Source organism: Crocuta crocuta, unplaced genomic scaffold (assembly GCF_008692635.1).
Source record: "Crocuta crocuta isolate KB4526 unplaced genomic scaffold, BGI_CrCroc_1.0 scaffold334, whole genome shotgun sequence".
Taxonomy (NCBI): domain Eukaryota; kingdom Metazoa; phylum Chordata; class Mammalia; order Carnivora; family Hyaenidae; genus Crocuta; species Crocuta crocuta.
The window spans coordinates 1,304,684-1,321,342 of NW_027533260.1; the positions used below are offsets into that span (position 1 = coordinate 1,304,684).

General features: G+C 53.6%; 3 protein-coding genes across 3 annotated transcripts in view; 2 read left to right on the forward strand and 1 right to left on the reverse strand.

Annotated features, from left to right (window-relative positions):
- The window catches only part of KLK15 (kallikrein related peptidase 15), a 4,916-nt gene extending 2,138 nt beyond the window's left edge, over positions 1-2,778 (forward strand). Inside the window, exons 2-5 of the mRNA XM_077747398.1 lie at positions 1,018-1,174; positions 1,469-1,752; positions 1,873-2,009; positions 2,626-2,778. Coding sequence (XP_077603524.1) covers positions 1,018-1,174; positions 1,469-1,752; positions 1,873-2,009; positions 2,626-2,778 — 731 coding nt within the window. The remainder of the gene's footprint in view (positions 1-1,017; positions 1,175-1,468; positions 1,753-1,872; positions 2,010-2,625) is intronic.
- A 1,774-nt stretch (positions 2,779-4,552) lies between these two features.
- Positions 4,553-8,773, forward strand: KLK1 (kallikrein 1). The gene is made up of 5 exons (XM_077747358.1): positions 4,553-4,598; positions 6,047-6,206; positions 7,456-7,742; positions 7,880-8,016; positions 8,618-8,773. Exons 1-5 carry the CDS (start codon positions 4,553-4,555, stop codon positions 8,771-8,773), a joined length of 786 nt encoding a protein of 261 aa, XP_077603484.1.
- A 335-nt stretch (positions 8,774-9,108) lies between these two features.
- On the reverse strand, positions 9,109-16,237 carry LOC144217528 (uncharacterized). Its single transcript, XM_077747133.1, has 4 exons — positions 15,952-16,237; positions 10,833-10,979; positions 10,074-10,202; positions 9,109-9,887 (listed from the first exon to the last, which is right to left on the reverse strand). Exons 1-4 carry the CDS (start codon positions 16,235-16,237, stop codon positions 9,685-9,687), a joined length of 765 nt encoding a protein of 254 aa, XP_077603259.1. The 3' UTR covers positions 9,109-9,684.
- Between the last annotated feature and the right edge of the window lie 422 nt (positions 16,238-16,659).

Consider the following 16,659-nt stretch of genomic DNA (forward strand, 5'->3'; position numbering starts at 1 on the left):
TAACCCAGGCATCCCTCCCCACCCAACCCCCCCTCTCTCTCTCTTTCTTATTTAATCCTTACAACAATCCCATCTTACAGATGAGGAAATGTAGGCTCAGAGAGGCCAAATAATTTGCACAAAGGCTCACATATAACATGTTTGCACACAGGGGTTTTTCTCTAACATTCCAGATGTAATCACTATACTTAGACTCATGTCTGTGCACAAATCTTTGGGACCCTGAGTGCATACCTGTGTTTCCCCTCATGTACCCTTATTAAGGACCCCACCTTTTTGTCCAGCTCCTGGGTGCTAGTGTGCAAGTCTGTGATCTAGTATCTTCAGACCCACACAGGAGACTGTAAATTTAGATGTGAGCTTCTGTGTCCACACGCTATGTCTGTGCATGTGTGTGTGTCCACATACACACCCACACTGGGACTGTCCAGACTCATATATGCATATGAATCTCTGTGCTGTGATCCTTGAAGCTGCAGCCCATCTATATGCAAGTGATTTTCAGGTTAAAGTGCTGTCTACATCAGTTCCTAAGTTTGGAAGACTGCTTGTACCTGTATGTTTGCCCATGACCTTGTAGGGCCACATCTGCGTTTGGCTGAGATGTTCAGACTCTGGAGCCAAGACTGTGTGTCATACATACTGAGTGGCCACATCCATCTGATGTCTGTGGCAGCTCGGTGACCTTGAATGGCCGATTCCAAGTGACCATCTATCTTTCTGGAGCCATATCCAGTGTCCCTGTCTCCACTTCCAATCCCAGAGGACTTCTTGCCTTCTGGTCCTTTCCCACATACCCGCTCTCCCAGAATCTTGTAGTAAACAGGTGACGGCCAAGGGCAAGGGGACAGTCCTGGAGAGAACAAGCAGCAGTTATCAAAGCCAAAGAGAAGACGGTACTTGAAATTCAAGGACAGGGACATCCTAAGATATTGGGGAGAAAGCACAGGGTGTATGCAAGGTGTGACGGGTGAAAAGACTCTGTCCTGAAGGGTCTTCCTCTGCCTCCTCTCCCAGCAGCCCAGCACGACTCCGCCAAGACGCTGAGAGATGAGGAGTGCGAGCCCCACTCCCAGCCGTGGCAAGTGGCCCTCTTTGAGCGCGGACGCTTTAACTGCGGCGCCTCCCTCATCTCTGCACACTGGGTGCTGTCTGCAGCCCACTGCCAAACCAGGTATGAAGGCAGGGCTCAGGGTCCTGAGGGGCAGGATGCCCCGGGTCTAGGGATCTGAGAATCTTGCATTCTGAGGAGGAAAGAGCTGGAGCCTGGGGGTGGAGTTCCGGATGTGCGCACGTCGGTGGCCCCTGAGGGCCAAGGGCTAGAACTTCGGGCTTCAGCGCCTCAGGCAGAGAGGGTACTGGCATCTCCAGATTCCCAGGTGGACGAAGGACCCCAGCTTGCGGGCTCTTTGATCTTTCTGTCTGCTCTTCACTGCCCTTGCCGATAATCACCCACGCCCGTGCACAGCTTCATGCGGGTGCTCCTGGGCGAGCACAATCTGCGCAAGCGCGATGGCCCGGAGCAGCTGCGGACTGTGGCTCGCGTCGTCCCACACCCGCGCTACGAAGCGCGCAGCCATCGCCACGACATCATGATGCTACGCCTAACCCGGCCCGCGCACCTCTCCCCGCAAGTGCGTCCCGTGGCGCTGCCCACGCGTTGTCCCCAACCGGGCGAGGCCTGCGTGGTGTCCGGCTGGGGCCTGGTGGCTGATGACAAGGAGGGGGCCAAAGGGAACACAAGGCCAAAAGGTGCGTGAAAGGACGGCGCTGGGTGTCAGGCCTCCAGGGACCCTATGCTCCCGGGTTCTTGGGCGAAGGACACAAGGGCCTGAAAATTTAGATTCACTCTAAGTCCACTGTCCTCCCCAGTGAGTCTCCCAGATACGCTGCATTGTGCCAACATCAGCGTCATCCCGGCCACATCTTGTAGCGAGGACTACCCAGGGCGCCTCATGAACACTATGGTGTGTGCAGGTGTAGAGGGCGGAGGCACGGACTCCTGTGAGGTCAGAGCCATGGGGTAAGGGGACAGCCTTGGGGCTTGGGATGGGGTCGGGTTGTCCTTGCTTTGGCCCAGAGAAGATGCCAGGGGTAGGTCTGGGGATGGAGAAGGATGAGCGATTAGAAGGGGGTGGAGTTGGAGATGGGTAGAGATGGGAATAGGGCTGGGTTGTGTTTGGGGTGGATGATGTGGTGGTTGGTTTGGAGTGGCCTGGGTCTGATTCGAGAATAGGAATGGGCTTGGTTTGATTTTAGAAGGAAAATATGTTGGGTTGAAGTGCAGATGGGGTAAGTTTTGTCTAGGATGTGAAAGACATAACAACTGGGATTGGTTGTGTTGGCAGTAAGGATGGACACAGGTCTGGTTTGATTTTGAATGGGGAAGATGTGGGGGTGGGGTGGGGGTGGGGTTACATGGTGGGGATTGAACATGGATTGGCTGAGTTGTATTGACTTGTGCTAGGTTGGGGTTGAGTTGGGTTGTATTGACTTGAGTTGGGGTGGGATTGCATGGGGTGGGGTCGGATTGGGTTTTGATTGAGATTGTGCACAGTGATTAGGATAAGGATGGGAGCACTGGATCCAGAAGTTTCCCACTCAGACTTTCTCTTCTCCCCACAGGGTGACTCCGGGGGACCCCTGGTCTGTGCGGGAGTCCTGCAGGGCATTGTGTCCTGGGGTGACGTCCCCTGTGACTCTACTACCAAGCCTGGTGTCTATACCAAAGTCTGCAGCTACTTGGGGTGGATCAGGGAAACCATGAAAAGGAACTGACTATTTCGATCTACCACCTGTGTCTCTGACTGAGTAAAAGCTCCCGTAGCTGTCCAGCCACCCCATCCTGACCTGGGACAGAATTGAGCCATCCCACAAGACCCCATTTGTCCAAGACGCACATGTTAGCCAAGGACTTGTCCTGAGCTGGTGCTCAAGGTCACCTGTTTGAACACTGAGATAACAGTGCTGATGCAAGTTTCTCTGTAGGAGTTTCTGTGACTTTCTTCTGAGGATGAAGGGAAGTGGGAGCCAGAGACTGGGTGGGGAGCCCAAGGCCACTGTACATTGCTCCTTTTCACCTACTGCCCCGATGCCAGGTGAAGAGAAATGGCTTGAAGCAGGGCTCTCTTCATTCACATACACACAGGATCAGCTGTGCAATCTTGAGGAAAAGACTCAATGCCACTCAGCTTCAGTTTCCCCATATTTGAAACAGAGATCATCTTATTGCTTACCTCGCAGTGTTAAAAGGATTAAATGAGGAAGTTCACATGAACTGATTCCAATAGTGCCTGGCACAGGACAAATATATCTCTGGACCCCAGGGGAAAAGACCTCCAGCACATGCTAGATGATCAAGAATGACTTCATTTACTTCAAGCTTCAGTTGTGGGCTTCCTGGTAGCCAGGCAAAAAGCAAATACTCTCCTTCTCCTTAAGCAGACTCCTGACATACACCAGAGGCTGGGCTAACCTGTGACCTACTTTGATTTTACTGAAGAGCAAAGAGAATGTGTCAGAAGCCTATGAGTTTACCATTGAGGCTGCAGAAATCTGGTTCCTGATTCTCAACAGAGATTCCCCCCAAAATGTGATCTTCAAGGTCAATGAATTTTGAACTACATGAACCTGGCTCATGAGACCTAAATATTCTACTGAAGGAAGGGGAATTAGAATTTGTAGAGAGGACTCTCTTGACCTTGGGAGGCAGATAGTCTGGAATTCCTGGGGCTCTGAGGGACCTAATCTTGAGCATCCGGATCTGGATGCTCAGGGAGTAGCGGTGGCGTATGATGGGATCCCAATGTTGTTTTGGGAGCGGGGGACACTGCATTTTGAAATGCTAGGGAACTTACTTAGAGAGACCACTGAAACCCCATTTCTGGATCTGGGTGCAATAGGATTGTGGTGGTAGGTACCCTAAGATTTTATTTGGAGACAAACAATAGATAGGGACCTAGATCCTGAGTCTGGGAATGCAAGAATCAGAGTGTTCTGAAAGCCTTACATTTCGAAGGCAGTTGAAGCTTGGACACCAAGATGCCAATCTTGACTCCAAGCGGTGCAGGAAGAAGGGAATTAGAGCCCCACAGCTGCTGTTTGAGGATACCCTGGGTCTTCGGGTGTGTGACCTTCCTCGGGGTCCAGGTATATATCGGACTTTGTACTGGAGGTCAGGGATTCCTCCACGCTCCTGTTTCTTCTCCCACTCCCCCCCCCACCACACCTCCCCTCACTGGCTGTGTCTCCAAGAGCAGGGGCCCAGGAGCCCCAGGCCCTGCCCAGTGTGGCCTCAGGCCCCAGGAATGCTTCCAGCACAATCAGGGCTCACGGAACAACAGGTGGTTGCTCTCCCGCCCCTTCCACAGCTCTGGGGTGGGAGGAGGTGTCCAGCCCCCAGGAGGCAGCAGGGGCAGGGCCTTGGCCAGCGTCTGGATGCCAGCAGGGCAGGGGCGGGTCCTCAGGGTGGGGGGTGTGGATGAAGGCTTTAAAGTGCTCCTGGGGGAGGCTCCTGAGCTCCAAGCTCACCACCTGCCTGCCTGTGGTCACCATGTGGTTCCTGGTTCTGTGCCTTGCCCTGTCCCTGGCGGGGGCTGGTGAGACAGAGGGATGGGAGGGGGAGGGGGAGAGTGGGCCCCACTTTCATGCTGCCCTCACCTCCAGTAACTTCTTCCTCCCCTACTGTCCATCCCAGACCCAGGTCCCAGGCCCTCTCCCAGCCCCTCCTCTCCAGTCACAGTTCTCACTGTTGCACTAGGTCCCTGCTCCCTCCCAGGAACCCCCAGAATTTTCTCCTCTTCCCCACTTAGACCCCTGTCCTGAGCCACCTTACCAAAGGGGCAGAGCCTGGGACATCTCTGGGTCTCTGTCTGGGGGACTCTAGCTCTTGCATGGAATGCCCCCTATCCCAGCACATCCTGGGACCCTGATAGCCTTCTTCTACCCACTTGTGGTCTCGGGCTCGGGCTCTTGAGTCCCAGATCCTTCCACACCCTGGTGATTTTTCCCATCCAGCTGTCGGCTCTCAACCAGCTCCTCCAGTGCCTGGCATCTGTTTCCCCTCAAGTCTTCCCAAGACCCCTAAACTCCATCAGACACCTACACTTCTTTCCAAACAGACTTTCTAGTCCATGACTCCAGGTGGGCCCCCTGCCCTTCCTGGTATGAGGATTCTACAGATGGCTCTTCCTTCCCCACCACGTTGCCCCTGAACCCCCATCCAGCACCCCAGCCTTCTCCCTGAGGAAGAACCTCCAGAACCCCCAACTACGTTCTCCTCTCCTTGTGGAAGTTCCGTCCCTGGCCCACGCTCCAGTCCTCCCCAAGTGAATCCCTCCTGTGCAGCTCTGATTTTCTACACTTCCCTCCAGGATCTCAAATAACTTCAGAGTCCAGCTGTCCTGCCCTACCTCTCTCAGGACCCCAACATATGATTCTAAAACCCCACATCATGTGGGTCCTCCCTGCGTTCCCACAGCTGCTTGGCCCCAACATGCCTCCATCTTCATCCCTCTCCGACACCACCCCCAAGAGAACCCTAGATGCCCCCACTAGCCTCACGCGGTGAACCCAGTCTCCATGAGAATCACCCAATCCCAGAAGAACTATCATCTGGCTCTCCCTCTTCCTGAGCCCCCTCCCAGTCCTGACCCCAGCCCCAGTTCCCTACGTCTCCCCGGACCGCAGACCACCAGAGGACCCTCTCCCAGTCCCAATCAAGAGGCACAGATCACCTCTGTGTCACCTAAGCCCTGCCCCACGCGCTGCTCCAGACCCTGCCTTCTTGTCTCCTGCGGTTGGCTCTGCTCTCAGCATAGTCTTTCCACGCAGAACTTTCTACCGACCCACAATCCCAGGGCAGGCTCCAGAATTCCAGGTTCTTCCCACACCCCTTGCCCGTCTCCCCAGACCTCCAGCCTTGCTCCTCTACACCCATGTCTCCCCAACCCCGCCCCCCCGGTACAGCCCCTTCTCTCTTAGCCCAGGCCTTCCGGGCTCTCCTTGCTGCCTCCCCACCTGCCCTGACCCGGCGCCCTCTCTGCAGGTGCTGCACCCCCCATCCAGTCCCGGATCATAGGAGGCTGGGACTGTAAGATGAATTCCCAACCCTGGCAGGCAGCTCTGTACCATTACAGCAAGTTCCAGTGCGGGGGCGTCCTGGTGCACCCCCAGTGGGTGCTCACAGCTGCCCACTGCATAAACGAGTGAGTGGAGGCAGAGGGTCTGGGGAGGGGGTGCCTGTGCTCCCACAGGAAGAAACAACGGGCACCGCTGCCGGGTTCACCTCAGGGGTGGCTGGTGGACCGAGGGAAAGAAAGACATTACTGGTCTAGATCATGGAGAATGGCAGGCACAGCCCCAGGAAAGCCCTCCATTGGTACCTGTGTCTTTTTGTCTCTCCTGTAACTCTCCTGTGTGTCCCCCGCCTGCCTCTCTGTGTCTCCCCATAACTGGCTCTGATGTGTGTCTGTCTGTTTGTATGACTAAGGTTCTTCTCTGTCCCCCTCTCTTTGGTCTCCATGTCTCTCCATATCTCTGTCCATCTCTGGGTCCCTCTGCCGCATCCCTGTCACCGTATGTCTCGTGCTCTATCTCTCTGCCCCATCTCTGTCTCTGGGTCTCTGCCTCACTCCCTCTCCCCCATCGCTGCTGAGCACCCCCCAGGATGGGACTGAGGGGGACCCCAGAGAAAAAGAAGGGATTATCCCCATATGTTTCCGTAAGGGGATCTTCTCATGGGCTCAGCCCCTCCCCCCAGGACAATGATCCACTCCCAGGGGACACAGGGAAGGGCTGGTTTCAGCTGGAGCCTAGTGGGAGCCCAGGAGAAAGGAGGAGGAGAAAGGGGGGGGGGTGAGGAGGAGGAGGAAAGGGTGGGAAGGCCTGGGGAGGGAGGGGGACGCTGTCCTTGGGCTGGGGGCCAGGCCACCCGCTGCTGGGGAACCAGCCCCACGCCCCGCTGCAGCTGACCAGGTCCCAGGCCCCTCCCCCGCCCCCTCGTCCTCCCTTCCTGTTCCCTCTCTTGCCGTCCCCCCTCCACCGCCTGAATCCCTCACTCTCTCCCTTTGCTTCCTCTTCCCTCGGTCACTTGGGCACCTCGCCGGCTGCTCCTTCTTCCAAGTCTGTTCCTTCACCTGTGCTTCTTCTCAGGGACCCTTCCTCCTGTCTCCGTCTCCTTTGTGCTCTGTTTCTGTCTTCCCTCTGCCTCTCATTCCCTCTCTCCTTTTCTGCTCTCTTTTTTTCAGTCTCACTGTCTTTGTCTCTGGCTTTGACCTTGTCACATCCTTCTGTCTTTCACTCATTGCCTTTTCTTTGTAGCTCTTTACCTTCCCAACTCTCTCTCTCCGTGGTGACTCCTTGTTTCTCTCTCTCTCCCCGGGACCCTCCCCCAGGCTCCCCATCGCCCTTTCCCCCTCCTCTCTCCTTATTCCCTGGGGCCCCCTCTCTCCCCAGCAATTACCAGCTGTGGCTGGGTCGCCACAACCTGTTTGAGCACGAAGACACAGCCCAGTTTGTCCAGGTCAGCGACAGCTTCCCACACCCTGGCTTCAACCTGAGCCTCCTGGAGAACCACACCCGCCTCCCGGGAGAGGACTACAGCCATGACATCATGCTGCTCCGCCTGGCCGAGCCCGCCCAGATAACAGACGCTGTGAGGGTCCTGGACCTGCCCACCCAGGAACCCCAAGTGGGAAGCACCTGCTATGCCTCCGGCTGGGGCAGCATCGAACCAGATAAGTGTACGCCAAGGCCAGACCGTGCAGCCTGGAGCCCGGACACCTGGGTGTAGGGAGGAGGGGCTGGGGACCTGGACTCCAGGGTCTGAGGGAGGAAGGGCCAAGGAGCCACTTGGGGTCATTCTCTCTCTGTTCTGTAGTCGTATACCCAGACGATCTCCAGTGTGTGGACCTCAACCTTCTGTCCAATGAAGTCTGTGCCAAAGCCCACTCCCAGAAGGTGACGGAGTTCATGCTGTGTGCTGGACACTTGGAGGGAGGCAAGGACACCTGTGTGGTGAGCCAGTCTGTCCCCCCTTCCCCTCACTCCTGGACCTCGAGGTGCTGGGGGTGGGGACTCAGGCTCTGGACTGCCGTTGAGAGCTAACTAGGCATCTGTCGCTGCGGCTTCCAAATTGTATCTCCCACAACCAAGCCTCAGCGCCCTCCCCCTACCCCCTTACCTTCCCACACCCCCATCCTGGTATCACAGGTACCTCCCTCCTCCACATCAGAGTTCACCTATTCCTCCCTCATATTTACTGCCTAGTCAAAGAAAGCTTTTTGGGAGAGGTGACATCAGAGATGAGTCCTGAGGGTCCCACTTCTCTTCCCCACTGATCTGTCGGCTGGGACCGTTCTCCTGGACCCTGCCTCCTGCTCAGAAACTGGACCCTGACGTCCCATCCCCACTGGCCATGACTCGAGCCGCTGTCTCCCCTGTTGGAATCCCGCCGGCTCTCTGGCAGTGGACCCTGGAGAGAATTGTGTCCTCTCCTGGGGCTGGAGAGTCACTGTCTTGAGCTCTGTGAGCCCAAGGTGTTAGAGCTGGGCCTCCAAAGGCGGAACCCGCCCATGACCTTGCTGACCTTTCTCATTCTCTCCACCTTGTGCTGCAGGGTGACTCGGGGGGCCCACTGATCTGCGATGGTATGTTTCAAGGAATCACGTCCTGGGGCCACATCCCATGTGGCAGCCCCAAAATGCCTGCTGTCTACACCAAAGTGTTTTCGCACCTGAAGTGGATCAAAGAGACCATGACAGCCAACCCCTGAATGCCCCCATCACGTTTCCTAGCCCAGTAAACTCAATATGCATCAAATTCACCTTATGTTTGGTGTCCTCTGGCCTTCCAGACTCTGGCGCCTGGAAGCTGGGGACCCACCCCGCCCAGTCTAGAACCTCTCCAGCCCTCTCAGTCTCATGGCAGGAGGCTTATGAGCTGGGGGAAAGGAAGGCGCAAAGACAGGTGTAGACAAACCGGCATAGAGAGAGGCTCAGGCCCTGAAGAGCAAGGCAGGGGGACTCGAGACCGGTTCGCACACCGGTTCACACACGCTGGGCCCGACCCTGCCCTGCAGAGGACGCCTTCGAGGGTCACACTTAGAGGTTGTGAGGCGCCCAGGTTTTATTGTGGCAGAGAAGTCCGGAAGTGGGGGGATGGGGAGAAATGTGGCTGCTAGCCACGCCTTTCTGGGGCGGGGCCTGTTCCGCAGAAGGGCGGAGCTACATCCAGAGCTGGTCAGGATAGTGACCGGCCCGGGTCCTGACTGGATATCCAGGGGCGGGGCCGGCCCTCGGAGCGGGAGGTGTTCAGACGGTGGAGTGCAACTTCGGGGCGTGGCCTGAGAGGGCTAGCCACCAGGGGCGGGCCCTAGCTGGGCCCAGGGGCGGGGCCACACCGGCAGGTTGCACCGCACGCAGCGCGCAGAACTGGAGGGGCGGTGTCTCACTATAGGAGTGAAGGCGGGGTGAGGACTCCCGGGCGGGAAGGGAGCCGGTAAGGGGAAACCCTAGCTCGAGGGGTGGGGTTTTGTCGCTGGTCTTCGGAAGGTGCGGCCTGTTCTACGGGAGTGGGGCCTCGAAGGGAGATCTAATCTAGGGCGCGTGGCCACGATGGAGGGGGTGGGTACGGTATGTGGCTGCGTTCACCGGTCAGTTTCCTGAGAACCTCAGTCCCGAGTGGTTAGAGAGGCTTGAGGGGGTGCCCCTCGGGGGTGAGTGTATTGGACAGGTCCACGGTGCGCTTGCGGTCAGCGTCGGACGGCAGCTCGGACACGCGTTTCTGAGGGTTCTGCTGCGAGACCCACCGACGGTAGCTCACCCGCCGTTCCTGGAAGGACGAACTTCGGCTCCTCATGCCCAGGTGGTTTAAGTAGTTCAGCACTCCTGGGGGTGGGGGACTGGTGAGCGGTTGAACTCTGAGCCCCGCCCCAGGCCCCGCCCCGTCCCTCGAGGCGGCCTCCCCTTCGGGTCCTCCCCTACGGATCCCAGGCCCTGCCTCGAGGGGTCTCCCGGGCTCCGCCCCCTGCCCTACCGAGGCCCCGCCCCTTTCTCCCGAGGCCCCGTCCTCACCCGCCCACAGCATCAAGGCGCCGGCGCCCCAGCACAGGTAGGTGGTCACCAGGTAGGATACCTGTGGCCTCGGGTGCAGCGTCTCGCAGCCGACTACAAAGAGCGTCAGGCTGAGAACAATCAGGAACCCTGCACTGGGGTGGGGCCGGAGAGACGGACACAGGCTGGGCCCCACCCCCCCCCCCCCCCCCCCCNCAAAGAAGACAGAGACAGCTTCTCCTCTCCCAGCCTCCCCGACAGGCAGGTGTGTGTGCATACACATGCACATAGACTCCAGTGCCAGACAGAAAGACACCCAGATAGAAGCAGAAAGAAAGAGGGAAACAGGAAGGAGAACCCCCCCACACTCACCCCCACTGAGTAAGATAAAAGTGGAACTGAGAGGCACACAGAAAGAGTGGGGCAGTGGGGCAGTGGGGCGCCTGGGTGGCTCAGTCGGTTGGGCCTTCAACTTGGGCTCAGGTCATGATCTCACGGTTTGTGGGTTCGAGTCCCATGTAGGGCTCTGTGCTGACAGCTCAAATTCTTGTGTCTCCCTCTCTCTCTGCCCCTCCCACACTCAGGCTCTGTCTCTCTCTGTCTCAATAAATCAACATTTAAAAAAATAGAAGGAAAGAAAGAGTGGGGCAGAGATCCCAGGAGACATTCAAAGACAGAGGGTCAGCAGGACAGAAATCTTGAGATACACCTCCCCAAAACCAAAAAGTCCTGGGGAGAAATATTGGGGGTATCTTCGCTTCCCCCCAAGCCGACACTTACCAGTGCTGAAGCTGAGAAAACTGAAGACAAGGTCGATCTTAGTAAGGCGTCGGAAGACTGGCCGGAAGGAGAGGCACATGGAGGGGAGGAGGATGAGACACAGAGTCAGGGCCAGCATCATGAAGCCCATGCTCATATGGATGAGAACTGGAGGGAGAAAAGGCAATGCTGCAGAGTCATTCCCAGATGCTCTTCAAGGTCACCCTCCAAACTCACCCTACTGATAGCCCCATGCTCAGCACAACAGACACCCCCCAAAGTTTGGCTATAGACAACCTCAACATCACCCCACTTCCATCACCAAAGTCCCCTCCAAGAAACCCCAAAATGACTCTCCCTCTCACAGAATCACCCAAGGCACCTGTAAAGTCAAAGTCATTTCCCCAATTATACCCTCAAAGTTTTCCCAATCACCCCCGCCTACTCCAAAGTCAACCCCAAAACCCTCATAATCAACCCCACCCATTCTTCCAAGATGACCTCACAGATGACCCCTAAGTCATCCCCACTCACATCCTCAAAGTCACTCCACAGAATCATCTCAATCATCTCTAAAGCCATCCCCATAGACACCTCCAAAGTCATCCCAATAATACTCCCAAAACGCATCTCACAACAACTCACAATAATGCCCTCAGTGTCACACCCAGACACCCCCAACAGCACCCTCAAAATTGTCCAAGACACTTTAGTTCCCCTAGTCTCCAAAGACAAGCTACTTCTGCTAAAGTCTGTCCCATTCACATCCCAAGGTCCTCTAGTGATCCTATTTATACACCCAGACCTCCTCCAATATCACTCCCATTCACACCCTAGTCCCCCCTACAGACATTCTCCAAATCACCCACCTCGATCCCCAGAGCATACACACAGATGTACACACAAGAAAAACTTCCAAATACTCGAAAACCACAGAGTCACACTCAGTTTCAGTGAATATTTATCCAATGCACGTTTAAGAACAAGTGTTTGGGTCCCTTTCTGAGAATTACTTCTCTACATTGCCTACTTTTAAACAGTGCAAGACTATCTCAGCCAAATGAGCTAAGACTCCATCTGCTTTGTTTCTGGCAAACTGCATAACTCTAACACATAATCAGAAAGTAAAAGATTGGACATATATACAGAATAGCAATAGCGCTCTGGGAATCAATCACATAATCCTGGTTGAGGGCTTCTCGTGACATACCCTGCTTTCTGGAGCCATGAAAATAGTCCTATGACTCCACCTGAGCCAATCACAGTGCCCCATACCCCAAGCCATGGTGATTGGCCCAAAGATGGGCATATGACCAAAACCAACGAATCAGGTTCTGCCCTGAGACTTTTTCTGACTGCAGCTATCAAGAGCTCTTGTTCCTCTAGTCAGGAGGATTATGAGCCTGGAGCTTCCTGGCCTTGGATCCAGCCTCATGATGCATAGGAGATATGATAGAGTAAAACTAAGAAAGGAAAGGAGAGGAGAGAGTTGAGATGACATTCAAGTCCCTGGCTCTTGTTAACCCAGAGATGAGCCCACTTTGTGGTTTGGTCAGAAGTAGACATTTGTGGCTTACTTCTCCAATTCACCCTCCTGCCTGTTCCCCACTCTCAGCCCCAGCTGTAAGCCAACCAGTGCATTGCATTGCTCTTGCCGCTATATTTGGTCTGAGGTGATCATGTGACCCAGCCACACAAGACTTGCAGGAACGTTTTGTGTTCTCTTTCCTGCCAGACTTGAGCCCACATTGTTAGCAGTTCTGCCAGTTCTTTGTCTGTCTTCTCTCAGATCCATTCCCCATGCTTCCCTCTTCTGTATTGCAAGGACTACATTTCCCAGCCTCCTTTGTTCACTAGCTTATCAGTACTTTTGGCTAACGGGAGGCGCTGGCAGAAGACTGGCTCCAGGAGAACAATCCAGTGTATTTATTTCCCTCTCCCCACCCCCACCCCACCTCAGCTGGTGTCTTTAGCAGTAGCTTCTTCTTTTTCTTTCTTTCTTTCTTTTTTTTTTTTTTTTCTGTGATTCTAGCCATCTCTAAGCAAATCCCACCATGAGTCTATGCCTTTTTCATGGCTCCAGCTTCCAGACTCTGGTAATACTACCTCTTTTCTTTGTTCTTCTGGGCTAGGGGTGTAGCAGCTTCTTGAATTGCTAATCTCTGCTTTGCCTCACCATTACCTACTCGGCTTCTCAGCTATTCTGTGACCCATAAAATCAATCCCCTATATTCACTACCCTCTAAAGCATCTAGAATGATTTATTTTCCTAAGTAGATCATGACTTGCCACTAGGTAGAGCCTTCAGAATGAAGCCAATCCAAGTAGCCAAGAAACAGACAGTAATGTTTCTGATGCTATCACTTGGACTCTTGAATTCAGCCATGCCTGAAAACATTCCTACTCCCACCTTTTTTCATTTAGGTGAGCCCATAGGTTCCTTCACTCAATCTATTTCATGTTAGAGTTTCTGTTACTTGTGATCCAAACTCTCCTGACTAATTCAAATCCTTTCCATAAGTTGGCAAGCAGTGCAGGATTCAATGTTGCCTACATACCACCCACTAAAATCACACTCAAACTCTACCACACACACACACACACACACACACACACACACACACACACATAACCAGAACTGAATGTTCACCAACAATCTAGAGGGAGAAGAACTCCTCAAAGCTGAGAAGCAATTGGTAAAGTCACAGAGGCAAAGCTGGATAAATAAGAACATAAAAATTCTAAATTTCTACACCTTATAAAAAAACCTCTCATAACCTGTAGTTTATTTCTTTATGCCAACCACTGGGGAATTTTCCCAGTGTATGCATCCACACTTTCCAGTGAGGAGACCAGCCTCCTTTAAGGCAAAGAACTCAGCACATGACCAGGCTCCGCCAGTAAAGAAGAGGCACACTAGACTTGGAATTAGCAGCCAGAAGTAGACATGAACTCTATTCTGGTAGGTGTGGCCACTGCTACCTCCAGAGTCCCAGGACAGCCGAGAAAGAGGTTCCCCAGTGGAGTCCAGGTCTAGGGAGACAGGCCCACGGGGCAAGCTCTAATGTGTATGCCCTGCCAGTCAGTCCTCCAGGGAATTTTTTGGGGATGTTCCTGATCACTTGGCCCCTGGAGCCCAATTCTCTGGCCACACAGAGATTCTTCAAATTCCCCCAACATTGTTTATAAATCCATTTTGTGCTTAAACTAGGTTTACTTGACTTCTTTGGCTCGTCATGAGATTCCTGACTTATCAAAGCTTTACAAAGTCTTCCCAGACCTTCAGAAACCCTGCTATTCCACTCTCGGGAATCTATCCCCAGAATAATTCTGCTCCAACAAAGTATCATAAATATGGGAGAAAGTTGTCTACCCGGCATCTATTTCCATTCTTCTGTCAACAGCAACTTGACTGTTCAGGGGAACTCTCTGCCCACCCTCTGTCCTTGTGCTTTGGGGCTGAAATGACCCCTCCATTGACTCTTAAGAAAAGCGTGTGATCCAGACCCAGCCAATCACACACAACATGACATCTTCCTGATCAAAGCAACCAGTGCCGGAGGAGTGAGAAATCCCAGGGAAGTAAACCTGATCCCATCAGAGCTCATCCTGAGATCTTTGTTTCAGGGCTACAGAAGACAAACTCACTCTCTTTTCACAGAAAGGACAGAATCTAGGTACTGCTGATACCCCATTGCCACAGCTTGCCTGAGGACCCAACACAGAGGAAGCCTTCATAGACAGGTGACAAGACAGATTCCCTAATGACAGGCTTTGAGCACCTGGATTCAGCAGTACCTGAACTGGATAGATCTATGCCTCTGGACCCTTCCATAACTTGAAACTATGTTTGTCTTGCTTACACCAACTTGAGTTGGGGAGGTATACAAGAAAGAGATATCAAAAAAATAAATGTGGGGCACCTGGGTGGCTCAGTCGGCTAAGCATCCGGCTTCGGCTCAGGGCATGATCTCACGGTTTGTGGGTTTGAGCCCCGTGTCGGGCTCTGTGCTGACAGCTAGCTCAGAGCCTGGAGTCTGTTTCAGATTCTGTGTCTCCCTCTCTCTCTGACCCTCCCCTGCTCACACTGTCTCTCTCTCAGAAATGGATAAAAACATTTAAAAAAATTTTTAATAAATAAATGAGATTAATACCACAAAGCATTCTGGAAGTTTCATAAACTTATTTGAGATCTGAAATGAAGGTAGGTGGATTGGCTGAAAAACAAATTCCTTAGGATAATAATAACTAACCCTGGTGTAGCACCTAATATGTGCCAAGCACTGTTCTAATTCCTCTACGTGTTTTAATTTGCTAATTCTCCCAATAGCCATGAATAGGTATTACTACCACTACCATTTTAGAAATAAGGAAACTGAGGCACAGAGAGGTGAAAGAAGGTGCCCAAGATCACCCAGCTACCAAGTGGTTGAGCCAGGATCCAAACCCAGGCACTCTGGCTCTAGGTTCTGGATTGCCTCCTGTTGCAATGCTGAAAAGCACTGGAAACACACAAAGACCTACGATAAAGCAAAATGTTTCCAAAGGAGCTAGAAATCTCCTTTTTTTAAAAAAAAATCATTTTTAAAAAACTATTTTAGGGGCATCTGGGTGGCTCAGTCGGTTGAGTGTCTGACTTCAGCTCAGGTCATGATCTCATGGTTTGTGAGTTCGAGCCCCACATCACTGCTGGTTCGAGCCCCACATCCCCAGGTTCATTGCTGTCAGCACGGAGCCCACTTCGGATCCTCTGTCCCTCTCAATCTCTCTGCCCCTCCCCCACTTGCGCTCCCTCTCTCAAAAGTAAATAATACATTTTTAAAAACCTATTTTAAAGATCTAGGGAGAAAATGATGGTGACTTTAACCATCTAATCGTGAGGCAGATTGGTTTCCGGTGAATTGTAATGCTCTTCCCATGGGCTATGAAGTCCTGTTTCCCTGTTTCCTCAAAAGCAATATATAACTCCAGGAGACTTATCCACAAGTCCCTTCAGAGAATCTCCAGAGACCCTCCTGAGAATTCCAAACACTTCCCCCCAAGAACATCCAAAGAACTTCCCCCAGAGATTCCCACCCCTGATGATCCCCTGAGATGCCCCGCTTCATGTGCCCCATAGTCTGTCCAGGCTCCTACTGACCGGTGACTTGGCCCGGGCTGGCACACTTGTACTTCCTGCAGTCTGTCCAGATGCCCAGGTAGCCAGTGTAAGAGCCCTGCAAGTAGGCCAGACGTCCATCCGCCACGCTGAGCACCATTAGGGTTGCGAGGATGCTGAAGACCAGAGACCAGCCCCGCAGGATGAACTTGCGGTCCTCCTTCCAGGAAGAGAACACGTCCGCTGGGAAAGAATAGAGTTCTGGGGGCCCAGATCCACCTGTGCCACACCCCTGCAGCCTAGTCTCCACTTCCAACCACAGCCACATTTCCATCCCCACCCAGACCCTGATCCCAACCTCATCCCCATCTCTGATTCCAAATGCATCCTCATTCCCATCTCTAACCCTAATGTCCGGCCCAGCCCTCTCCCACATCCCATTCGATGCTCAAACCCTTGTTTGGTTTCCAACCCCAGCCTCCAGTCCCTGTTCCCCAAACCCCAGCTCCATCTCCGCCCTCAACCTCAACTGCTTCTCCAGACCCCTGTCACAAATCCCAATCCAGGACACAGACAACTATGACATGGGTTCCATAGTGTGCTCGTGAGGCCAAGACCCATGGGGCCAACAGAAGGAACCGCCAGGGGCTCACCCTGTGTTCACCAAGCCCCCTGTCCCTCCCACTGCTCACTTAACCTCCAGCCACTTTAGACTACACAGGGTTCCTCTCACACCGAGAGCTTCCCTGC

Excerpts from the sequence above, each read along its gene's own strand:
- KLK1 (XM_077747358.1), top strand. The coding sequence starts at position 4,553 with ATGTGGTTCCTGGTTCTGTGCCTTGCCCTGTCCCTGGCGGGGGCTG. Across the intron at positions 4,599-6,046 it reads CCTGTCCCTGGCGGGGGCTG|GTGCTGCACCCCCCATCCAG; the intron begins GTGAGACAGAGG and ends CCCTCTCTGCAG. Across the intron at positions 7,743-7,879 it reads CAGCATCGAACCAGATAAGT|TCGTATACCCAGACGATCTC; the intron begins GTACGCCAAGGC and ends TCTGTTCTGTAG.
- LOC144217528 (XM_077747133.1), bottom strand. The coding sequence starts at position 16,237 with ATGTGGCTGTGGTTGGAAGTGGAGACTAGGCTGCAGGGGTGTGGCACA. Across the intron at positions 10,980-15,951 it reads CAGCCCGGGCCAAGTCACCG|TTCTCATCCATATGAGCATG; the intron begins GTCAGTAGGAGC and ends TTCTCCCTCCAG. Across the intron at positions 9,888-10,073 it reads CGCCTTGATGCTGTGGGCGG|GAGTGCTGAACTACTTAAAC; the intron begins GTGAGGACGGGG and ends CCCCACCCCCAG.